This window comes from Macaca mulatta, chromosome 18 (assembly GCF_049350105.2).
Source record: "Macaca mulatta isolate MMU2019108-1 chromosome 18, T2T-MMU8v2.0, whole genome shotgun sequence".
NCBI classification, from domain to species: Eukaryota; Metazoa; Chordata; class Mammalia; order Primates; family Cercopithecidae; genus Macaca; species Macaca mulatta.
In genome coordinates, this window is record NC_133423.1 from 65,025,276 (window position 1) to 65,051,942 (window position 26,667).

The 26,667-nt window shown below is 38.1% G+C and overlaps 1 protein-coding gene and 1 long non-coding RNA gene across 5 annotated transcripts in view; both read right to left on the reverse strand.

Moving 5' to 3' along the window:
- LOC114673708 (uncharacterized) overlaps window positions 1–26,667 on the reverse strand; it is a 68,225-nt gene that overhangs the window by 17,832 nt on the left and 23,726 nt on the right. The gene's annotated exons all lie outside the window — the stretch shown is intronic.
- On the reverse strand, window positions 20,387–21,162 carry LOC100430373 (peptidyl-prolyl cis-trans isomerase A). Its single transcript, XM_015121711.3, has one exon. It carries the CDS (start codon window positions 21,116–21,118, stop codon window positions 20,621–20,623), a length of 498 nt encoding a protein of 165 aa, XP_014977197.3. The 5' UTR covers window positions 21,119–21,162; the 3' UTR covers window positions 20,387–20,620.

Sequence of the window (26,667 nt, forward strand, 5' to 3'; positions counted from 1 at the left end):
TTTTTTAAAATGAGAACTATAAAGAAAGATTGTATAACTCAGCCTTTTCTGACTAAAAAATTTATATACAAATTCACCTCTATAAATGAAAAGCTATAGAAGTAATAATTTTCATCCCTGATTGACTCCAATATTTTTGTCATTAATATGAGAAACAGCCAAACTAGACAAAAGAAAAGGACATTTTATTTTCACAGTGAAACTCGGGCACAATATTAAGATGTTCTGGGACTATATGTATGCCAAAGTTTGGTCTTTTATTCAATAACTTACAAATTGAGTGTTTTAAAAATATGTCTTAAGGAAAGTATTAAACAAATACAAATGTAGGCAGAATAGAATGATTCTGTGACCAGTCTTTAAACTGATTTTGAACTCACTGATTGAGTTATGGTATTTTAGAGAAAGAGTAAATGGTTACTGCTTTATTTCCTTTCCATTCACATTTCTTCTGCTACATTATTAGAATTGAAGCTAAGTAAATGCCTTTTATGTAAAATTAATAGTTGCTTGTTTAGAAAAAGCCAAGCAGTTCAAAAAGTATAAAGAAAACGTGTTCTTTAAACCATATGAATTTTCACCACCTCCAAATTACTCTAGTTATTTGCTGAGCACCATTTCATACACCTCCTTACAGAGAGATCAATAGGAAATGGAGCAAAAAGTATTATCCAAAACAGCATGGTACTGGTACAAAAACAGACACATAGACCAATGGAACAAGATAGAGATCCCAAAAATAAAGCCACACACCTATAACCACCTGATCTTCTACAAAGTTGACAATAACAAACAATAAGGAAAGGACTCCCTGTTCAATATATGATGCTGAGATAACTGGCTATCCATACGGGCAAGACTGAAACTAGGCCCCTTCTTTTCGCCATATAGAAAAATTAACTCAAGATTGATTAACGACTTGAACGTAAAACTGCAAACTATCAAAACTCTAGAAGAAAATCTAGGAAACACCATTCAGGATATCAGCCTTGGCAAAAATTTATAACCCAGTCCTGAAAAGCAATTGCAACAAAAACAGAAATTGGCCAGGCACGGTGGCTCAGGCCTGTAATCCCAGCACTTTGGGAGGCCGAGGAGGACAGATCACGAGGTCAGGAGATCGAGACCATCCTGGCTAACATGGTGAAACTCCGTCTCTACTAAAAATACAAAAAATTAGCCAGGCATGGTGGCAGGCACCTGTAGTCCCAGCTACTCGGGAGGCTGAGGTAGGAGAATAGTGTGAACCCGGGAGGTAGAGTTTGCAGTGAGCCGAGATTGCACCACTGCACTCCAGCCTGGGCGACAGAGCGAGACTCTATTTCAAAAAAAACACAAACAAACAAACAAAACAGGAAATTGACAAATGGGATCTAATTAAACTACAGAGCTTCTGCAGAGCAAAAGAAACTATCGAGAGTAAATAGACAACCTACAGAATCAGAGAAAATGTTTACAAACATTTATTTACATACAACAAAGGTCTAATATCCAGAATCTATAAGGAACTTAAACAAATCTGCAAAAAACAAATAGCCCATTGAAAATGGGCAAAGAATGTGAACAGACTCTTTCCAAAACAAGACATACATGTGACCAACAAATAAATGAAAAATTCTCATCACAATTAATTATTAGAGAAATGCACATAAAAATGACAATGAGATATCATTTAACCCCAGTAAGAATGGCTATTATTAAAAAGTTGCTGGTGAGATGCTGGCGAGGTAACAGAGATGATGAAACACTTATGCACTGCTTGTGGGAATGTCAATTAGTTCAGCCACTGTAGAAAGCAGTATAATTTTTCAAAGAACATAAAACTACCATTCAACCCAGCAATCCCATTACTGGTTATATACATAAATCAGTCTACCAAAAAGACACATGCACTTGTATGTTTATCACAATACTATTCACAGTAGCAAAGACATGAAATCAAATAAGATGCCCATCAACAATGGACTGGATAAAGAAAATGTGGTATATACACACCATGGAATACTATGCAGCCATAAAGAGAATGAAATCATGTCCTTTGCAGCAACATGGATGCAGCTGGAGGCCATTATCCTAAACAAACCCACGCAGGAAGAGAAAATCAAAAACCACATATTCTCACTTATAAATGGGAGATAAACAAGAATACACATAAAGATGAAAATAATAGATCCTGGAGACTGCTTGAGTGTAGGGGGTGGGAGGAAACATGGGTTTGAAGATTACCTTTCAGGTACTATTCTCACTACTTTGGCAATGGAATCATTCATCCATCAAGTCTCAGTGACATGCAATTTACCCATGTAACAAACCTGCACATATACCCCAGAACCTAAAATGGAAAAAAAAAAATTGTAAAGTATTATCATGCTATATTTACTGTTTAAAATAAAAATTGTGGAATCCAAATAAAGAAAAAGAAATTAAGTAAAACCAAAATAATGGTTTCTTCAAGAGATATTTAATCCCTTAAAAATCTTTACATTTTAATATAAAAGGATTTATACAAAATTACTTTTGTATTTTAAATTGTATCTATTTTTATTTTTGATTTGAAACTATAATTCTGTGCTTAAATTGATTCACTATTTACAGCCAGTCTTTTTACCATATCTTCTCCATATGTAAGTTTTTGGTTTTTAATTTTGAGACAGGGTCTCACTCTGTCACCCAGGCTGCAGAGCAGTGATGCGACAATGGCTCACTGCAGCCTTGAACTCCTGGGTTCAACCAATCCTCCAGCTTCAACCTTTTAAGTAGCTAGGACTTAAGGGCACACACCACCATGCCTGGCTAACTAAAAAAAAAAAAAAATTATAGGGACAGAGTCTTGTCATGTTGCCCATGCTGGTCTCAAACTCCTGGGCTCAAGCCGTCCTCCTGCCTCAGCCACCCAAAGTGCTGGAATTACAGGTGTGAGCCACATGTCTGGCTCATCATTGAATTTTTATTATGCTTCATCTCTTGTCTGACTGGTATCCATTCTACTAAAGAGTGCTTTGGTCCCTAAGTTGTTAACAAAGTTGCTGACTTCATGGAAATGTCTCGTGGTGTTTTGTTTGAAGAGTAGATGGTATAAACTACTGGGCTACTCGTTCAGGACTTTTCAGATACTGTTTACTGTCTTCAGGAATTGAACATTGCCTTAGAGACATCTGTAGCCAACCCAATTTTCCCATTTGTACACTATTTGCCTTTCTTGTCCCATGCTCATTGTCATAGTCTGTTTATGCTGCTGTAGCAAAAATACCGCACAATGGTTGACTTAAACAACAGAGATTATTTCTCACCATCAGAGTATAAAAAGTCCAAGATCAAGACACCAATAGCTCCTGGTGGGTATCTAGTGAGGGCACTTTTCCTGGTTGTTGATGGTCTTCTTACCTTTGTACCTTCTCATGAGGGAGAGCAGAGAGAGATAAAACAAGCGCCCACTCGTGTGTCCTCTCCCCGGCCCCTTGTCTTTTTATAAGGGTACTAATCCCATTCATAGGGTTCCAGCTCCATGACCTAATTACTTCCCAAAAGTCCCATCTCCTAAGACCGTCACATTGGGGATTAGGATTTCAGCATGTACATTTCAGAAGGGACACATTCAGTCCATAGCATTCACGTTATGTTTTTCTGCATTGTTAAAGTTCAGTAAGTTTCCCAAAATGTCTCGGACGATTCTGTGTCAATTTTACAGACTGCACTTTCAATTTGCAGATTAGGTTTGTTCTCATTTCTGTGACATTTTCACCTGTGCTATTGCTTTGTAATTTTAATTGCTCCATGTTTTCCATACTCTTCTTCAGAGACACCAGTTATGCATAGACAGGATCTCTTTTTCTTTCATACATATCAACTTCCAAGCCATCATTGTTGTTTCCATTGATCGTTTTCTTCCTAATATGACTTTTATCTTTATCATAGTTTAGTTTTCTCTTATATTTCCTCTGAATCATGCTAGGTCATTTTTTTTTTTCTTCATGCTTTGTCTTATAATTTCTTCTTTGAAGCCTTACATCTACCCTGAGATCTTTGCAGAGACCTTTTCAGAGATCATTTCTTTGAGACCTAACAGGTTGAATGTTTCTGTGATACAGGAATATTTGTTGCAGTATTTGGTAGATGTGCTTACAGTTTGAAGTTGTGAAAACTTCCTTGTTTCATTGGAGGTAAAAACCTTTTTTGCTCTATTAGTTCTCAGTAGGAGTGGCTTCCTTTCCCTGGGAGTGACCAAATGCTTAGAACAAACTGATTGTAGGAACTAAGAACATGGGATCATTTTCCCAATTCTTCCAACTACCTCTGCCCAAGAAAATGTGGGGTATAGGAGGATAGAATCATTTGTCCTGATACCAGAGGTATGACTACAGGATAAAACACAATAAATATGGTTATAAAGAGCTTTTTCTCTGCCCATGTAAGAAGGGAAATTCGGAGTCAGGAACTTGACTGTATGTCCAAAAGACTGGGCTGGTTTCGCCATGTTGCACTCTGTATGAAATAAACATTTGTTATAGAGCTAAAATATGAGCAACACACTTTGGAGGTTCTAGTTCTGTTCAAACTGTTTTTAAAGGTAGGTAGAAACCTAGCCACGTGTTTGCACCAGCAATAAGAATAAAGTCGTCCGGGTACGGTAGCTCACGCTTGTAATCCCAGCACTTTGGGAGGCTGACGCAGGCAGATCACAAGGACAGGAGATTGAGAACCTCCTGGACAATATGGTGAAACCCCGTCTCTACTAAAAATAGAAAAATTAGCTGGGTGTGGTGGTGCATGGCTGTAATCCCAGCCACTCGAGAGGCTGAGGCAGGAGAATCACTTGAACTAGGGAGTCGGAGGTTGGGTGAGCTGAGATCGTACCACTGCACTCCAGTCTGGCAAGAGAGCAAGAATCTGTCTCAAAAAATAAATAAATAAAGTCTAGCTGGAGACATTGACCAGATTATACATTTCTCAAGGAACCATAGTTTATTTAAATAATAAGCTAACTTTATATTTTCAGTGCCTTACACAGTGTCTAGAAAATACAAACTGCTTAATACTAACAAGACTAATAAACAATATGGCTAATAGGTCGTTATTCTTGTTACTGCATACTGGTGCCAGATGCTATGCCAGTCACTTGATATGCATTATCACATTTTAATTCTCACACAAAATGGACAACTTATTTACTCTTCCTCATCTTCCTGATAAGGAAACTGAGCCTCAGAAAGGTAAATAACCAAAATTACACTACTGTTTAATAGATATAGCCAAAATTGAATGCTATCTTACTCTAGAGTGCATGTGTTTAACCATCATGAATAGGAAAAAGGAGGAAGGAAAGGACAGAAGAAAGGAAGCTACAGTGAGAGTAATGATTGACATAGCAAGGATTTTAAGGTTCTAAAGCATTGTAGTATGAAAAGAAGAAAGGTTGATCTTGGAGCAGCAATGGAAAAGCACAAATTTGCTGTAGAGACTCTGGCACTAGGGGCACAGGGAGCGTGAAGCACACACAAAAAAGCCAACCCAAAAATAAGTTGATTAGAAATCAATAGCAGTCTGCCAGTGGTGAGCAGGTAATTGTGGACATAGGCAGATTAGACAATGATACAGGGAGAATATTTGCCTCTAAATTGTTCGGTGTTTTTCTTAATCCCTGCCTTCCTAACTACCATTGGCTTTCCTTATCTTATCTTTTCTTTTAAATATGTTAATAGGGACAGATCGAATGACTGATTGACAGTTTTATCAAGATACAATTGATATACAACAAACTGCAGATATTTAATGTATACAATGTTATGAGTTTGGACATAGAAATACATCTGTTTCCATTCACACAAACAAGGTAATAAATGAATCCATCACCTCCAAAAGTTTTCTCATGCCCCTGGGTTATTTTTGTTGTTGTTGTTGTTTGGGGTTTTTTTCTTTACAGTAAATATACTTAACATGGGATCTACCCTCTGAACAAAACTTTTTTTTTTTTTTTTTGAGACAGAGTCTCGCTCTGTTGCCCGGGCTGGAGTGCAGTGGCGCAATCTCGGCTCACTGCAAGCTCTGCCTCCCGGGTTCACGCCATTCTCCTGCCTCAGCCTCCCGAGTAGCTGGGACTACAGGCACCCGCCACCACGCCCGGCTAATTTTTTGTATTTTTAGTAGAAACGGGGTTTCACAGTGTTAGCCAGGATGGTCTCGATCTCCTGACCTCGTGATCCGCCCACCTTAGCCTCCCAAAGTGCTGGAATTACAGGCGTGAGCCACCACGCCCGGCCTGAACAAACCTTTTAAGTCCATAATGCAGTATGGTGAAGTATACTTCAAGATTGTTCAGCAGACCTCTAGAACTTACTCATCTTGGATATCTGAAACTTTACACCTCTTGAACAATTCTCCATCTTTCCCTCCCATCAGTCCCTGGCACCTACCATTCTACTCTCTACTTCTATGAGTTGAACTGTTTTAGCCCACATGAAATGAGATATACACATACAATGGGATGTTATGTGGTCTTAATAAGAAAGGAATTCCTATCATGTGTGACAACATGGATGAATCTGCAAGGCACTGGCTAGTGAAACAAGCCAGTCACAGAAGGACCAATCATTTTATTGAACACCTGGAGAAAGTGTAAACATGGGAAGAATACAACGGTACTCCATATGGACCAAAATAACTCTTGAGAACTCAGTCACTTTGATTCACCAAGAATAACTAGCTGCAAAAGGCCTGAAGTTGGTGGGATGCAAGTTTGATGAGAAGGACGATCAAAGACCCCATAGTCTGTTCCTCATTTAATATTCTGCATAGCTATAAATTGGGATCCACATGTACAACTGTGTGTCTGTATACGTATCTGCAAAACCACAAAATACTCAGTCTACACTAGGAAAACATAAGCCAACAATACTTAATATCCTCTAGCCTCGATGCTAATATTACTTACAAAAAGGAAGTATTCTGTGGGTCTGGAAGTGAGATCCCAGCTAAGGGAAAATAAGTTAATTGAACTTATTTGAGTCAAAGTAGTGTGCTCCAGGTTTGTCTTTTCTTTCCTCAGTAGAGCTGAGTGATGTGACCCTTCTTGGCCTCAGTTGCTCACTATTTGGGGGCAGTTCTATTTGCCCTATCTATGTTTGCTGTGCTGAGTCTAAAACCTATATAAAATAAATCACATTGCAGACACTCCTCAGAGTCCAGATGCACCGGACTATTGCATTAAGCAACTGAAGAATCTTCCAAGTTCCAGATCTTCTGAGTTCCAGATTCTCCTTCTCATGTCCCCTGCTGTGAGGCTGGTCCTACTCAGACCTTACTTGCTGTGCTTTCTAATTCTAGTCTGCCTCTACCACAATTCCACTGTCTATTTTCATGTAATATAATTTGATTATTGGGAGACAAGGCCTGAGATAGCTCATTGACACTCATAGCTAGTTACCATCTCTGTATTCCGCATATCAAAAAGTGCTCTTATTTCCAGTTCTTCAGGATCTTCTTAAAGGATCGATTTCTTTATTTTTCTCATTCCTGTGCTTATTCTCATATATATAGGCTCATTCCAACTACCATAATCACAACTTGTCACACCTTTCCTTTGTTATGTCAGGCAGAAATGATCTCTTAACCCCCCCCACCACCACATACCCACCACCTATATTTTCTTTTACAAGCATCTGTATTCATATTGAGCTTACATAGGATAGATTTTTTGACAATCAAAGCCCAAAAGGCATATTTACACATCAAGTGATTTATCAATGAAATATACACTATTACTCCTAATTATTACTACTTCCATGTCCCAGTGACAATGCCAATATTTATCTGAGCTCACGTCTTACAGTTTAAACTGTTTTATCTTTCACCAGATCCTCTTCCCTGTCCCATATATGATCAGCAAAAATATGTGATTCTTAAGTGATTCTCAAATGCAGCCAACCTGAGATGAAAGAATAAGAGGTATCAATGTCTCCTAAATAAATAGGGACTTGAGATTTAAAGAGAAAAAAATGTAGTATGACTTGTTGAAAGTAAAAGAAAATTGAGGAAGTTTTGAAAATGGGTATTCCAAGAGGTATTGAAATAAAAATCCACAAAATCTTTGATCTATCCAGCCTTCCTCCAGCAATAAATTCTTTAGAAATACTTGTGCAATTGCACAAGTAACAGCATACATAAGCAAGGGTATTAATTGGAGCTTTATGTTAGTGACATTTGAAGGTAACAAATACCTATCCTTTGGGGAATAATCAAATAAACTGGGATATACCTAAAGAAAAGTAGATCTCCATGTACATGTAAAAGTGATCCATGAAGCGATGTTGAAATTTTTTAGAGAAAGTTTCAAACATTGAGTGGAGACTTAATCCCATTTTTTATAATTCATGCTTCATACCCAGGAAGGTGCCTATGGTTTTAAATTATTCAATAGGGATGAAGATGTTTTATAAATGTAAAAGATTCTTAAAATTCATTGTAGGCTTAATGGTTTGAGCATTTCAACTGTCAAGGTACATGCTCAGATTCTGAAGGTTACTCTTGAAAATGTTAATGGTAGTTATTCCAGGGAAGTGGGAGATTGGAGAAGGATGGTAAGAAGACATGATTTTTATTTTTAAAACTAGTCATCAAATGTATTTAAGTTATAAGGAATACTATACAAACAACAACAACAACAACAACAACCTCTGAACAGTGTTAGCTACACTATCTCTTCTGTTGAGGAACCAAGCAGTGTATTTTCTCTTATCTCTTCCCACCTTGCAGACTCTTTTTTTCCTTCCGTGACTTGTGAAAATATACCTTAAAAGGCACATACATAGCATATAGCATATAGCTTAGGTGTTATTGGATTGGAGTTTGAATTCTAATTAAAGTTATGTGTTTGACAAATTACAGGAGGGATAATGTATTTGAGTTCTTTGTAGTTGCTGTTCATATGTTGAATGGTGATGTGTAGGACATGCGAAACCAGCAGACTTATGATAACAATGACTTAGACTCAAGCTTTGCTTGGCCCCAGAAGAGGTGATGTTATCCATTTCACTTAGAGTTTATCCACATGGTTTAACAACCCCGTGTAAAACCATTTCTATGAAGAGCAGCTGTTTCTTCCTATCTGCCTTTCCCCTGTTGTCCCTAAAAATGTTTTCATATATGCTTTGGTCCCTGTGCTTTGATATCATCAATGATGGACAAAGGTGTCTTACAAATATGAAAGACTATTTTCAAAAAGTTATTTTAAGGCTTAATATTTTGAACATGACTTAAACTGTAAATGCTTAGTATTTTCAGTGGCTTAATGTAATAAAACCCACCTGTTATTTTTGGCTGCTTTATTTGGACCATCTGCTCCACAAAAAAATGAAAAGCTCAACAGTGGATGGAGAATTGTCTACTCCTCATGTGTCAATAATTCATTTATTCTCTCTATCCAAGCCTCCAGGTCACTGCAAAACTGTTTATTCATTTTCCAACAAAAGGGAAAGCCAGTATTTGGCATTTGGCTTTATTAAAAATCATCACAGGGAATTATATTTTTTGAAAATTCATAATTTCCTATTTTTCTCTATGTTAGAATAGCTTGCCAGTTGCATTTATTTTAGGGACACTGATTCTTTGTTCTTTCTGTGGCAGGTTGGGTATCAGCTGGCGAGGTATTTTTGGCGATGGTTAACCCAATCATGCATCATTCATGTTCAGGTAGTTATGTGAGCATCACATAGTCTTGTTCCTAAATTAAGATGGAGTTTCCACTAGAGATGAGAATTACAAAGGTCAAACACTTTGGTCGCCAACTACTTTCATTTGAATGAAATGACTTTGCAATCCTATCCTAATCTCTTGGCAGCTTAGGACACAGAGAATCACCTCTTAGTTTACTGCAGTTTATGATCATGACATTGCTCTTGCCAGGGTTCATTCTTACACCTTTGATCATCTCTAACAATAATAACAGCAACAATAGTAACAGCTAGTTTTTACTGATTGATGACTAGGTTCTAAATACAATACTAAAGACACCACTTATGTACTGCTCATCTTTTTATGTAGTGCTTCCTTTTTTTCTCTCATCTTAAGTTTTCTCTAAATCTTATGCACTTTTTCTTCTTTTCCTTATTTACTTATTTCCTCAACACAACTGTGGACCTTACTTATGTTTCAGACTGCCACCTCTTTTTAGATGGTGGTTAACTTCACTTCTAGCTACTGAACTTACACCTGATTTCCAGTTTCTTGTTTCTAGCTCCTTGTGGCGTGATTTAGGATTACCTGAGAGAAACAAGGCCTAATGTTTTTTGAGTGCCTACCAGTGTTGGGCATTTTATGTGTTAGTTTGTTTAATAAACATAAACAACTTTATTCTCATTTTAGATTTGGGAAAATTTAAGTATAAATAATTTAATAATTTTCCTGAGATCACTGTTGGTTGTGAAGAAGCAAGTCGGGATTCAAACTCAAGTACAATTCTAAATTCCATAACTTTTATAGCATTTCATGTGCGTTTCAAATGAAGCACTTTCCTCACATCATTGACTAACTACACTTTCTAAGCATTTCAGGATATCATCCATGCATTGCAAAATATTATCTTTAATGTTTCTCTGTTTATCTCATCTTCACCCACCTCCTTTGACCCTCATCCAAGTCTTCAGTAACCTCACCCTTAGGTCATCCCAGCAATCTCTCTCCTTACTCTTCATTTCCAATTTTCCTGCATAAAACTACCCAATCCATTTTCCTGAGGCTCTGTTTTCCTACAGTCATTTCTTCACTATAGAACCTACAATATCACCCATAATCTACCCATCAAAGCCAAATTATAGATTCAGAATTTTTCTTCAACTTGCTCTAAGCTATTTGTCCAAAGCGTTTGCTATTTTCTTAATTCACTTCACTCGCAGCAATTGTTTCACTGGGTTCTTCACACTCTGCTCTTTGCCACTCCTTTCCTACTTCCAGGAATCCTTTCCTTCTCTTTTTGGCCAATCCAATCTTACTCTGGTTCAAAGGTTCCAATGACTTTCTTCTTCCAAGAAAGTCATTTTGCTTGTCTACAGCCCACTAGCATCTCTTCTCCTCTGACTTCCTGCAGCATCTGCAGATGCACCATGTATTTATCTGTTGCCTTATTTTTGCCTTTCATCATTCGAATGTCCTAGTATTATAAATATACTTTTGAGGACAGAGGTCCTTTGTGCTACTCTTTAGAGCTTGGCATATAGAAGGCACTTGTGGTGTCCTCAATACACTATGACTGACCTAAGCTGTGTACTTAGAAGGGATCACCATCCCGCCACACAGAGCCCATAGCCTCCCTGAAAATCTTGACTATAACCTGCTTGCCCCACAGGTGGATGAGACACCCCATCTTTGATATTATATATGCCTAATAGGAAACAGCAAACACTGTTTATTTAGCTCTTACCTAGGTTTCATATCTAATACAGTCATGTACAAAAAAAGAATTGGACTTATATGCTACCATTCTTCAGAATCTTCATATAATAACTGAAAATGTAATGCCTATTGTTTGCAGTCATGGGGGAGAGAGAACGCGATGAGGTGAACAATAGTGTATCACTAGGTTTCTTACGTGTAGTCACAATTCTCTCTTCTTTCCAAAGGGCATGCTTACAAGGTAGTATTTGAAGGATATATAAAGTCCTCTCCATCTCTGAAATGGGATCTATTATGAAATGGGCTGGAAAGATTCTAAAGAGCAGAAAAGGTATGATTTACTCAAGTTCTTCTTGGGCTGAATCCAATACGTGAACTATTTTAAAGATAGTACCCTCTGCAGAGATGTTTATTGTACCCTGATGAAGGTGGATAATGTGACAATAAATATGGTAAATGGCTGGAAACCCAGAGTTCAGACATCCTGATGGCTCTTGAGTAGTAATCTGGGCAACTCAACTCAGTGTAATATGAGACCAAAGATCAGGGCCTCTGATGAGATTCAGCTTCTCAGCAAGAGGATGCATTGTATGTAGGAAGCACTGCTTTACCTTTCCAATATTTTAAAATACATTGGCATCATCAGTGGAAGGCCATTTAAAGGTCTATAGAATTCCAATAGAAAAATCAATGACTAGTATAAGATAATACTAAGGTCACATAAAAATGGACATTAAATGGTCAGATAATTCCCAGAGATTTGCTGTGTGATTTCCAATGGGGCATCTAACAGAAGAGTGATTAAGTAGAATTTTAAATGCTCAGCAATACCTCTGCTTTGTTTGCAAATTAAAATTAGGATTTGATTTTAAATAGAATTTTAAACAAATTTTATGTATTCTTATTTACTTTTAGAGAAAGGGTCTTGCTCTGCCACCCAGGCTGGCGTGCACTGGCATGATCATAGTTTACTATAACCTTGAACTCCTGAGCTCAAGTGATCCTCTCACCCCAGACTTATGAATAGCTGGAGGTGAGAGGACACATGCCTGCAGATCCTGCCTGTAGACCCAGGGTGTGGTGACACATGCCTGTATACCCAGCTATTCAGGAGGCTGAGGTGAGAGGATCACTTGAGCTCAGGAGTTCAAGGTTATAGTGAAGTATGATCACGCCAGTGCACACCAGCCTGGGTGACAGAACAAGACCCTTTCTTTAAAAGTAAAGAAAAATATATAAAATTTTAAAAAATAAAGTTGAATCTACATTTTGGTATGCCAAAACATAACCTAAATTGTATGATGATGTAGAAACACAGTGATACAAAATACACCCGAAAACAAATGGCAAAAATTATCACTTTTGGTATTTTATCTTATTTAATCCACTGACCAATTCTGTGACATAGGTGTTTGTATCCCCATTTTACAGGTAAGTGTATTGAACCTTGGAAAGATTAAATAACTTGCTCAAGGTAAAAATTACGAAGAGGTAGAGCTAGGACTCAGAGCTAATTCACTTCCCTCACTTGGCTATTTGAAGTTTCAAGAAATCCTGGAGTAAATAAATCCACTCCACATTGTTTAGACCAAGGTTTTCCACACTCATTTGATGAAAAAAATCTTGTTGTTCATAGAATAGTTTCTAAAAGCTCAGGCCACTAATGTTCTGTAGCACATACTTTGGAGAGTTCTACACTGGGAAGATGAGTAGTTTGGGATATCACATCTCACTACATTGAAAGGAACTGTCTAAGTAGTTGATTGCAATTCAGTGTGTGGTCAAGCATGAACACACAAGTCAAAATGCGTGCCTTGGTGCGACAGGTTTAAAAGAGGATCAAATCTAGTTTAGCTTGTAAATCGGAAGTGCACAGAGCTATTTGGCCAAAAGTAACTCTTAGGAAGTATCAACCAAGTCAACAAGTCAGTTGTTGGTCTCATTTGAGATTCTGATCAAATCAAACAAGATAAATTGTGGGTGAAACCTTTCTTCTCCAAGGTTGCTCTAGATTTAAAGCAGATGCGATCATTAACTTTTTCAACATTAATGCAAAAACAGTCAACGGTACTGCACCTCCCCCAGCTGGAAACCACAGCTCTGAATCATTTCTCCTGGAAAACCCAGATGACCAGGCTGACAGCTTCTTATTTCTATTGAAACCTGTGAGTCAGGAGGCCAAGAAAGTTCCCTGTAAACAATTTCATGCAGCCATTTAGATATAGTTACAATGAAACAGCTAGTTTTACATGGCCTTAACGATTAGCCATTATATTTCAAACTTTCAAAATTAAAAAATGAGTGCTTCTTTTCCTACTTTTGGCTCTGCTCCATTCCTGTCCCATGAGTAGGAGGAGTAAGAATTGGGAAGAGGGGTAGAAATTAGGTAAGGTGTGATTATGAATATTATTGCTATTTTAAAATGGTCATTTTATATTTTGATGCAATGACATGACAAATGCCCTGCAAATCAAAATTTCCTTGATAAAAAAGTCAAATTAATCAAGATAACTTGACCACCTTAGGGAAATGCCTAGGTCTTATCTGTTTTATGTTCCAAGAACCTAGCACAGTTCTTCACATTATATAAAATCAATTAAAAAAAAGAAAACACTGCCACAACCAATAAAATCAAACCCTAAGCTTGGAAGCTGGCCATGGAAAAATACTTTCCAATTGAAGGGGGAAATCCACTCTTCTATCCCCAGCTCTAATCCTCTGACTACACCTTTCCCATGAGGACCCCTCATTTTTCCTGCCATCAACACTTTCTTGGCCTCTGGGGACATTTCTTCATCATCCAGTATACCTTTTCGTAGCAAAATTGAAAAGAGGCTACATATTTAAATAAGACTTTTATTTAAAGCCTATTGATAAGAAAATGGAGAGACCCAGAGATGAATGTATAACTAGATACAAATCATTTTCATTTGGGGAATACTTTAAGATATATTCTGCTTAGCTCTTAACCTGCTTCTATAATATAAAAGTCATCCTTCTTCACTATGACAAATGAAAATCCTCTATTTCTAGATTCCTTAAGACCTAAGGAAAATAAAGTTCTCTTTCTTAACTAGGACCTGCTTGACCCTGTTTATTTTTTTATAGCTGTTAGAAATACTACTTCATTTTCCAAAGACCTAGAAGAGTACAACATACACAGCTAGTACTCAATCTGGGGGCTGGCTGGCTCAGAAAATCCTTGGGTTAAACCACAAAAACCTGAAGGCAGCAACGTAGCTGAAAACAATGAATTCAACCTGGAGTTTGATTTTGAGGAATGCCGGCTCCTGGTCAGCCTGCAGCAAGGGTGTCTACCTAAGCATTCCCACCTCTTGGTAACTGGTTTCTATCCACTTTCCTAAGAAGCTCCCTACCTGCAGATTGGCAGATTCTGAATGTGAGGATGTTTTCACAGCATGTACGACTCCTGGGGGTCATTTGCAAAGGTGACTTGACAGAAAATGTCAATTAACAATTTATGGTAAGATCTCTTTCCTGTAATTGATAATTTTAAGGAAATCCTTTGCTTTAGGTTATAATCTCCATAGATCTAACTTACAAGAGTATCATGTTTTTACAAAAAGTCAACGTAGTCATAGCAGAGATGAACTCTTTTATATGATTCATTCTTTCCACATATTAAAAAGACTCTTTTGAAGTAATTCCTGCCCCTTGAACTGTGACTTTTCAATTCTTTATAGGAATTAACATTTAAAAACATATACAGACAATTGAGAATTTTTTCTATAATGTATGCATTATAGAAAATCTACATATATGTATGCATTCCATATGTATATGGAATGCATTCCATATGTATGCATTCCATACGTATATGGAATTAATGTGAAGAACCATTATAGTAGGTGGTGACAAAGCTATTTGCCAAAATTTGTTCCATACCATAACTTCCTTTTTAGAATATTTATATGTTTGATATGTTTAATTAAAGATAGCCCTTTGAGATTCAAAAATATGTTTTTGCAAAATTCTGAGGATTTGGGGATCAAAGGAAAGCAGTTTTTTGGATGAAAAAGTGAGCTTTCTTCAAGGAGGAGTCTCACTGGCAAAGGGTAGTTAAGTAACTCTGCCAAGGTCAATGTTAACTTCAGTTACTGGTTACATACTTTACAGTAAACACTGACTGCCTAAGTTAACCTTGCCCGTGATGGTTAAATGGAGGCCCTCAATTATCCCCTCTCCTGGTTCGTTTGGTAGAGGTAACAAGAGAGAAGGCTGTGCATGCACTCTGGTTCATTTCCCTTTCATCTCTCTCAAGCCTTTTATTCCCTCTTTTAGTCTTATGTTTGAAAACTGAGAGTCCATCAAAATCGTATCGTGAGCTGTTGCCATGAAGTCTCAAATTCCACCTTTCCGTTCCTGTTTCATTCATTCAGGCTTTTGGGTAAGGAAGTTTCTTCCTGGGCTATACCCATGGGGCTATTCTTTCATTTTTTAAACTCAGTACTACTCTTCACATATTGATTTAGCCTGCATATAACACAAGCAACTTTAAAGTGGGTGCAAATGTTCTCAGGCCACTAAAGATCCACTCTCTGATCCTGTGCAGGTCTAGAGGACTTGCCAAGGCTTGACTGGTCATTTCTCTTTCCCAAATCCAGTTCCCTCGGGCTAGAGCAGCTGGAAGACCTCCTTATTTGTATAGCCATCCCATGCTGAAGAGTTGTAAGTCAGATGTTTCTTTAGAAGTTGCCTTGGATTCCGCAGCAGGAGTCTAGGATCACGGTGTTTCTGGTGTGTCTGCAGAGAAAGAGTCTGAGTGCTGAACAGGAGGTGATAAGCCCGGTTATCGCTGGAGAAGGTGGAAGAATGGATGTTGGCTGTGCTTCTCTCCCCTTTGGTAATTCCCAAGAGATATGTATGTCCCTGCAGCTTAGTATCTGACCAGGTTATATTTCAGGGATAACTAATAGATAATGCTCAACTTATTTTGAAGATGTCTTTGTTACTAATCACTGGCTTACTAGACAGCTCTTTAGTTTCTTTCTGCTGATTTCTAGTCTCTTCTCTGAGTCAGGTCTCCTGGTGGCCTGGTGCAGAGACTTCAGGCTCCTGAACTACAGAGTCCTGCCCTCTCCACTCCCTTCCTTTCTCTTTTGCTCCCTTTTTCTAGCTAGAAATCTTATGTTCTCTCTGTGGATTCCTGGATTCCAATCTTCCATGGTAGTCTAGGGGGTAAAGAGATCCTTCTGCCACCATTCCAGTAGTACTACGACACTGTTGCTCAGCATAGTGATTCTGTTTGCAGGCTGACATTTACTGGAGAGGACCTTCATGCCACAGGCTCACTACAATGAATGCTTCTACCTAACTGCTGGCTCTTTTGGGTTACCTTTAAAAAGGGCATTTTCTCAGCTCGAAAGTGTTACCATGGTCACTGGAATGGAGGTTGATAGAACCAGAGTTCCAATCACTATGGATATGGGTTCAAGTTAAGCACTTGATTACAATGTGGATGTTTGACTTTTCTGTAAACAGCATAGCCCAAGAATGCCATGTTATATGCCCATTTTTTAAGCTGTTTTGTGATTGCACTTTCTTAGTTTTCCATCACCCATCGAGTATTACTTTGTCTGTGTGGATCACAGAAGAATTGACACCTTGTGAAAAGATTTTAAAAGGGAAAAATTACATATACTCTATATATGGATTGCAGAAAGACTGACATCTTGTGCAAAACATACCAAAGTAAACACGGTCTGTAAAGAGTTTTTCATCATATATAGAGAGAAAAATAGAAAGTGATCAATAAGACGCTGTAGTTATTGACCTGTGAACACTTGGCTAAAGAAAATGCTTTTCTGATAAATCTAGAAAACGAGCCAAACACCACAAATGAAAAGTCTAACAAAATAACCCACTGAGTTCCTTTCACATGTCTGAGGTGCTCAGAGGTGAGGGGGTAGCATGGGCCACGGGCATGCTGGCAGCCTGACTTCCCCATCATGTTCATGTTTCCTAACTCAATCATTCTTCTAGCCAGAATCGGTTTTCACTGCAGGAGCCTGCCATATTTTACAAATGGTTGAGATATTTTGCTACCATCTTCAGAAGCACTGAAACCTCAACCCTAGGGAGAACCCAAAGCAGTGGCCACTGCCTGAGCTCATGGATAACCGGAAGCATTCCCCGTGAATGCTTTGAGCTCTCTCTCTCGGAGCAGGTTACAAAGGTTTTGCTCCCTAGGAACCAAAGTGTTTCTCCTCCCTCACTTTCCCATGAAAACCAATTCTGAAGATCCAGCTCAGGATTGCCTTGAACTTGGTGGAGGGCATGAGAAATGTATTAAATGCTTTCTCTTTAGGTTCTGTAATGGACTCAATATAATTGACAAGACATTTTTTGCCCGGAAGGAACATTCAAGTTGCCATATGTTTATCTTATCAATTGTCCCTTGGAGTTATTAGTGATTAAATGTTCTATGTATTTGCAGTTGTGTGGTGGAGGGAGGGGTTAGTCTTAAACACTACTGATGAACCTATATGATTGCTGCCTGTTTCCCACTAAATAACGGGTATGACTTACAAAAGCAGAAAATGACTAAATTCTGAGGTGCTACTGAGAATAAGGAAAAAACATGTGCCAACAATTAGTCCTTAAAGGCTTCCTAGAGGCAATGAGTTCTGAATGAGGTTTTAGAAAAAAATAATTGATACTTTCGCTTAAAGGTGTAGGCCACTACAGTACATGCAGCAGACCAGTCTAAACACTGTTGGGTAGAAATTGCATACAAATATAAATATACCTTTTCAATCTTAGTCTTAAAATTGATTTCCAACTGTTGTTAAATCATTAGTTGTATTAGCATAGGGCTGAATGAGCTATTAGCAGGAATGTGTAAATTGCAAATTAAAAGACAAGAAAGTTCTAAAATTGGCAGTGTCTTCTTTCTGATTAAATACCTGTGTTATGATTTTAGAACAGGAAGAATAATGCAACATTTGATTTAATGCAAATGATTTCTTTGAAATGGAACTAGCATTTGATATGAAATAGACATTTATAATGAGACACAAAATAGCATAATGTAGTGATTTAGAAAAGTAAAAGATTTTATATCAAACTGTCTTGTCGTTTAATCTAACAAATCCACACAAAGTCCTTAACATAGAAGAAAAACCGGCAGGTCTTGGGACAGTACATAATCTTGTTCTAGGTAATAATACACTGTGTGAGTTATAAACAACTTGACTCAGTCTATCCAAAATACCCTATATATGCATGAGACATCATTGAATAACTGTTATCCAGTACAGTTTATTTTTAAGTCAACTATCTGCTTAAAACAGCGCTGAATTCACCCTAGAGTACACGGTCTTCATCTCATTCTTAAATATTCTATTAAGTATGATCTAGAATTTGTTGTGAAATGAAATATCTCAGTGACCATTCACTGCATTCCGAATAAAATCCAAAGGCCTTATCCTGCCTTTCAAAAGTCTTCCCAATGTATGACTTATTTAAAGATTAGCTTCATTTCCCATCACAAGCAGAAAGACCCCAGTATCCAATTAGACAAGCTGGCCTCACACTGTCCAACCTGGAACATCCCAGCCCTGGCTCAGCTTGTTACGTCTGCTTAGCCAGCGGTACCCTTGCTCTTCAGTCTCTGCCTCTGAAAAGTTTCCCCATCACTCATGATCAAACTCAAATTCCATCTGCTCTAAATAGCCTTTACAGGCCTTCTCCCTTTTCTCCTCTTCCCCTAGCAGATTGTTAGTTACTCTGTGCAATAAGCAACACATCCCGTCAAGCTCCAGGTGCTATGAATTTCACCTCTCAAGACAAAGAATAGTCGCTGGCACATAGTAGGCATTCACTTAATATTTGTTCACTGACTAGCTCAATACTTCTTAAATGATGCTTTCTTCTCCAAAACTGCCCCCACTGATAGTCAGGTCTCCATCTTCTTTGATCTACTCACCGAACCAGTAACCTAACAGACCAGTTGGCCTTCAATCTTGTCTTCTACCACACTGGTGTCAGAATGATCTCCCCAGAACAAGAGCTTGAACATGTCACACTAGTTTAAAAACTGCAGTCATCTCTCTCTCTCACTCAGAGGCTGAATTCCATAGACTTTATATGACATACAAAGCCCCCGTGATTTGTTCCCCCCTTCTCTAGCCACTTGTCTACAACTTCCTGTTATATGCTTTAGGCCTCAGCAGCACTAGGGATTTTTATCTTACACAAGTGATGAATTACCAAAGTCCTATGTAATTCAAAACTGTGATGCAAAAATTAAAATTTTCCCATGTGGAAAAAATCTAAGCTAGGGCATTTTGAAGCAGGTGGTTTTTCGCCATTATAAGTTATTTTTCTTTTCATGTTCTTTGACCTGGCATTGCATCTATTATCATTTCATAACATACATGCTCTTATATTTACAAAAGAACAGAGGATAGTATTTTTTTTTAACTTCCTCATGGTATTTTATTGCATTTAAATCCTGTTTCAAAGTTATGGATTTTCAGGTATTATCTCGGGCCCAAATTTTAGCCTTAGCCCTAGCAGCACTATTTAATGAGGACTTCGATTCTATTGTTAAAGGACATGAGGAAATAATTTAAATTCTAGAGTGGCGAATGCTAAAGTTACAGGATGAAAGTCACTGAAAGCGTTAATGGAAGTGTGAATACAGGTAAACATCCTGTGATTAGACACAGGGCGGAAGTTATTTCTGTTTACTAGCTAAAGTGACCACATGGCGATAATGGAAACTATCAGCTCGTCAGCATTGAAATGAATCATTTAAGTTTAGGGAATTTTTTTACCTTTCAAATTTTGTACATAAGGTCATACTTCATTAATACTTTTGTATTTTACTATTTTTAATTTACATGATTGCGGTTATGTAAAATAAAATTGCATTGCATCTACAGTTCCCCAAACATATGCAACAGTTTCTTGCCCTGATGCTGTTCCCTATTGCCTGGGCTCTCATCCCAAACTCCTTTCCCATTACATCTCCTCCACATTTCTTTCTTTTTTTTTTTTTTTAATTGTTACTTAGTTTTTATTTCATAATCATAAACTTAACTCTGCAATCCAGCTAGGCATGGGAGAGAACAAGGAAAACATGGAACCCAAAGGGAACTGCAGCGAGAGCACAAAGATTCTAGGATACTGCGAGCAAATGGGGTGGAGGGGTGCTCTCCTGAGCTACAGAAGGAATGGTCTGGTGGTTAAGATAAAACAACACAAGTCAAACTTATTCGAGTTGTCCACAGTCAGCAATGGTGATCTTCTTGCTGGTCTTGCCATTCCTGGACCCAAAGCGCTCCATGGCCTCCACAATATTCATGCCTTCTTTCACTTTGCCAAAGACCACATGCTTGCCATCCAACCACTCAGTCTTGGCAGTGCAGATGAAAAACTGGGAACCATTTGTGTTGGGTCCAGCATTTGCCATGGACAAGATGCCAGGACCTGTATGCTTTAGGATGAAGTTCTCATCTTCAAATTTCTCCCCATAGATGGACTTGCCACCAGTGTCATTATGGCGTGTGAAGTCACCACCCTGACACATAAACCCTGGAATAATTCTGTGAAAGCAGGAACCCTTATAACCAAATCCTTTCTCTCCAGTGCTCAGAGCACGAAAATTTTCTGCTGTCTTTGGAAACTTGTCTGCAAACAGCTCGAAGGAGACGCGGCCCAAGGGCTCACCGTCGACGGCAATGTCGAAGAACACGGTAGGGTTGACCATGGCTAGTAGTACAGGACTTTCCTCGGGGGCAGCGTCTGCAAAGCCTCCTCCACATTTCTTTATCTGATTCATTCTATCGCTCGAATCAGTTATCACCTCCTTGCTGTATCCATTAGTTGTTCTTATACTTTGTTTCCCTGTGCATAGCTCTGTCTTTGACTTCACACTTATCGTGGAATGACGGCAGTTTATTAACTCATTCTTCTGGTCTCAGGAGTCAGTACAGTGCTTGGCACATATGTGTTTAAATACTATTTGAAACTAATGAAGTTTCATTTGTGCTTGAATGTCTAGTTACTCAAGAACTGGAATTACTGGAGAAGAGGAACTGGTATACAACCCTGAGCATATACTATGAAGCTTTATACTTAATTTATGCCCTAACTATAGATGGTTTTAGAATTGAGTTAAACACTGTCTCTTATAAGAATTGCTGCAGTATCTCTATAGGTACATTATAATGATGAGATAACACTGATTTCTAATGTTTTCTGTGAACCCTGAAAATCTGAGACAGGTTTCAGTTAATTTAGAAAGTTTATTTTGCCAAAGTTGAGGATTTGCGCCCTTTGATACAGCTTCAGGTGGTCCTGATGACATGGGCCATAGGTAGTCAGAGCACAGTTTGGTTTTATACGTTCTAGGGAGACATGAGACATCAATCAACATATGCAAGATAAACATTGGTTTGGTCTGTAAAGGTGGGACAACTTGAAGCAAAGGTGGGAAGACTTGAAATGGGGAGCAGGTTTCCAAGTCCTAGGTAGATAAGAGACAAATGGTTGCGTTCTTTTGAGTTTCTGCTTAGCCTCTCCAAAGGAGTCAATGAGATATGCATTGATCTCAGTGAGCAGAGGGGTGCCTTTGAATAGAATGGGAGGCAAGTTGACACTAAGCAGTTCCCAACTTGACTTTTCTCTTTAGCGTAGTAATTTGGGGGCCCTAAGATTTATTTTCCTTTCACACTTCTTTCTGCCTTTTTTATAAAGACATTTTTTTACTCCTTTCACTCTACACATTGACCATTTCACCATATTTTTCTGTTTGCCTTTCAAAGCTGCACCCAAAAGTATGTTCAAACAATTTTCAAAAGTTGTAGGTGTTCAGTTATAGAAGCACGTCCCAAGGCACTGCCGTTCTTTCCGAGCTTGGTCATGCCACCTTCCTTGTTGAACTGTGAGACCCTGCTTCTAAATCATTGATTTTATTTTCTTTCCTGGAATCAGGTGTCAGTCGATGAACTTGCACTTTGCCCTTTATCTTTTCTATTTCTTTAAAGAAGTTCATATAGACCTCTTCAATTATGTACTACAATTTCTTATTCAATTCCATCCACAATTTCTTATTCAATTCCATGCTATACAGCTTCTTTATATTCTTTATAGCTTTCACCTCTGAACTGCACTTTCTGTTTTATAGAATCTAAGGCACTGTCTCTTAAACTTAAGGGTACTTAAGAATCACAGGGGAGAATTTGATAAGATGTACCGAGAAGCAGTGTTATGACTTGGTAAGTTTGGGGCGGTGTCCAGAAATTTTTATCTTAACAAATGAAGCAGAAGATTCTGATGCTGGTCTCTGTAATCTCTGAGCTTTGCTCAGAGTTTCCTCTCTAGGTTTCTTAGCAGGCTTGACCTCGGCTCTTCATTGTTTCTGATCTATGATACTTCTTTGTTTTTTGAGGTTCATTATTTATCTTTCAACTTTCCTGCATTTTTTCTTAACTATGTCTGAAGTTGGAAATGCCTATCTTAAAATGTTTAATTGTGTTCTTTTGCTCGAGAATTATCAGTATATTATTGCTTGACGGTCAGTCACTAATATTTTGAAAGTGACTTGATTAATATCTTTATGTTATTTTGTATGCCATCCTGTTCTCTAAATACATGGGTCATATCACAACCAAATTTTTCAACTTTTAAGAAAATGAATTTGAGGTAACTTCATAATCACAAAATGTGGCAACTTTTTATTTACAGGTTGCAAATTTCAAGTTCCCCCATGTGTAAATCTTCTAGTTTCTCCAGGTCATTTCCCTTCATTAAATTGTATTCAGAACCATAAGAATGTACATACATACATGATTGAGTGCCTCTCAATCATGATAAATTTATAGGCTAGATATAAATATTTGTCTTCAAAGAGTACATTGTCCCAGTTGATGACTCTGCTATTGTAAATTCTGTTTATTCAACATATGTGCCTTTATTTCCTTCTTTCTTTTCTTTCCGTCCTTCTTCCTTTTTTTCCTTTCTTTCCTCTTTTCTCCTCCCTCCCTCCCTCCCTCCCTCCCTCCCTCCCTCCTTCCTTCCTTCCTTCCTTCCTTCCCTCCTTCCTTCCCTCCTTCTCTCCCTCCTCCCTCCCTCCATCTCTCCCTCGCTCCCTACCTCCTTCTCTCCCTACCTCCTTCTCTCCCTCCCTCTCTCCTTCCTTCTCTCTCTCTCTCTCTCTATCATTCTTTTGACAGGGTCTGGCTCTGTTGCCCAGGCTGGAATGCAGTGGTGCAATCATAGTTCACTGCCGCTTCGAAACCTGGGCTCAGACAATCCTCATGCCTCAACCTCCCAACACCTGACTAATTTTTTTTGTTTCTTGTAGAGACAAAGTCTTATTATATTGCCCAGGCTTGTCTCTAACTCCTGACCTCAAGTAATTTTCCTGCCTCAGCCTCCCAAAGTGCTGGGATTATAGGTGTGAGCTACCATACCTGGCCAACATTTTTATTTTTATATTAAGAAAAATAGTTAAAGATTTCTTCTTAATTTATTGGGGAAGTTGGTCAGGGAATAGTCAGGAAGTACAATTGTGTTCTGAATTGATATCCCTGATCTTATATCAACACAGACCTACATTTTGCCTTCCTTTTCTCTTCTAGAAGCTATTGTAACCTCTACACATTTAGCACAGATGCCATGACTTCCCTATTTATTCCTTATTTCAATTGTTCTGTCCCATGTTTTGTAACATACACTCAAATTTTTTGCACTTTTTCATGACAGTGATTGTGCATAATTCCAATTGTACAGAAACCATTTTCTGTCTTTTTTCTCTAAACCATAAGCCTGTTTCTGAATTAATTTTATTACCACTTGATAAACTTTCCTTACCCTGAGCATAGCTTGGAAAGAGAACTTTAAGAGGCACATACATCAGGCAGTGTTCAAAGCTACTCTACATTTATTTTACTATTAAGATTTTCCATACACATGTTCCACATACCTAAAAACTATTTTATTTAAATCAGTGATATTTAATCATATGTGTGTTGCCCCAAGTGATTTCCCCTTCTACAAAGGAATCCAGCAAGTAAAACGTTTCACTTTCTTTGATAAAATGTATATGTCTCTGCCTTTGTGTGCTTCTTTATAGTTGCAAATGCCCTTGACCTCTTCAGCCTTGCTTGACTACCTGAGTAATATTGCTGCCAGAATTTTTTTTTAATGTAAAACCCTTAGGTTAAGTATTATGCAATAGGTTTCAAAATAGAGTATTTTTCTACAGAGCTTTTGATTAAAATAGAAGAATATCACGAGATCCTAATCCAAATTCAAAGAGGCATAATTTTAATCATAATGATTAAAGTGAGAATCAAGAGAATGGCAGTTTACATAGATATGTGAATGGTTTATTCATGGTCTGTTCTGTCACTTAAAAGTTTCTAGACATCTCTAGGCCTCAGTTTCTTCTTTTGTAGAACAGGAGAATTGGAATGATTAACCATTGGTTCTCAAATGTAGCTATCTCCATATCACAGAAGTGATTCTCAAGTCCTACTCCAAAATCTATGTTATGGGTTGAATCATATCCTCCCAAAAGTATGTTGAAATACTAATCCTCAGTACCTGACCATGTGAGCTTATTTGCAAATAGGGTCTTTGCAGATGAGTTAAGATGAGATTATTCTGGAGTAGAGTGAGCTCTTAGCCCAGTATAACTGTTATCCTTGTAAGAAGAGAAGAAGAAACACAGAGACACACAGAGAAGGGAAAAGGCCATATGAAGATTGAAGCAGAGTTTGGAGCAATGCAGTTGCAAGCCAAGAAATGTCAAAGATTGCTGGTCATCACCAGAAACTACGAAAAAGCAAGGAAGGATCCCAGAAACTACGAAAAAGCAAGGAAGGATCCCATACAGGATTCAGAGGCAACATGGCCCTGTGGATACCTTGGTTTCAGGCTGCTAACCTCCAGCACTATGAGAAAATAATCCCAGTTTGTTTGTTTTAAGCCACCTAGCTTATGGTACTTTATTATGGCAGCCCCAGAAGTTATCATAACAGCTAACTCAGAATGTTGAGGAATGTGACTAGAGAATCTGTATTTTAAAGACTCTACCCTTCCTGGTGAATCTGCTATGAGTAAGATTTGGTACCAATATGTAGGTGATCTCTGAGGTTCTGTCTAGATCTCAGATTCTGTGATTCAGGAATACAACAGTAGGAAAAAATGTGTATATATATCAATGATGAAGTAAGGTTGAAAAGGATTAGCATTTCACAACAATGTCAAAAGTTTCCCTCCTACTTATTTATGATAATGAAGCCCTAAATCATGGTATTCCATAGTCGGTAACCTAGAAGTACAAGGCACTTGAAGGTCAATTCAATTTCATCTTGACAAATGCATATATTTAAACTTATTTTCTCTTGGAGATATGATGCTTATTCAGTTTTCAGTTGGTAAGTGTTGGGGTACTGTTTGTGATAGATTTGCCTCATAATGGGTAATACATCTTCTATGTATGAACATCCAGTTCTCTCACAATTGTCTGTGATGATTGATATTAAACTATCATTTCTTGGTCTGTGGCACCAAGTGCAAACTTATCTTTCATACTGCCAACTGCAGACGCTCCTCTCTGCTGCTTGGGTCTGCCCTTGAGATGCCGTAATGGGTGGTGCAAAGTGCTGCAGCAGCATCAGGGATTCGCACTGTGCCCAGAGCTGACAGAGTGCCCTGAGTGATGGTGCAGGCTTCCTGAACACACTGGCAGGGCCTCCATCTCTAACTGCACCAGACAACAGTGACCTCTAACTCCACAATTCGTCTTGTTCATCATCATTCTTGGAAGCCATTCTTCTACATTTTTATCTTTATTCTGTGTCTTTGCTATGACTACCAATGGGAATCCTGTAGAAAATGCAGTTCTATGAGGAGAGACATGCACAGGAAGAAAAGAACAGTTCTTCAGCATTTTCCTCTCCTATAGAATATTATCAAATGAAACAGGATTAGCAATTAGTCAAATGTGATTGGGCACTTGGGAAACAGAAAGGGAAGGTGTTTTTGCAGAACCCTGTTTACTGAAGTGGTTTACAACACACTCGGTGGGTGCCATTTGACTTCTGTCTTCTTCATAAACACACACACACACACATATATTTATATATATTTGTGTCTAGGCTTATTATCCACAACCTTGAATGATCTATCAAAAATTCTCAGATGAGAGTTTACCATCATGGTTGCTTAAAAACTGTTGTTTCTCAATCTCTTGCCTCACAAATGAATAAACTTGCTTATTTTTAGATCATTGAAGCAAATATATTA

Coding starts and splice junctions, on each gene's coding strand:
- LOC100430373 (XM_015121711.3), bottom strand. CDS start 21,118: ATGGTCAACCCTACCGTGTTCTTCGACATTGCCGTCGACGGTGAGCCC.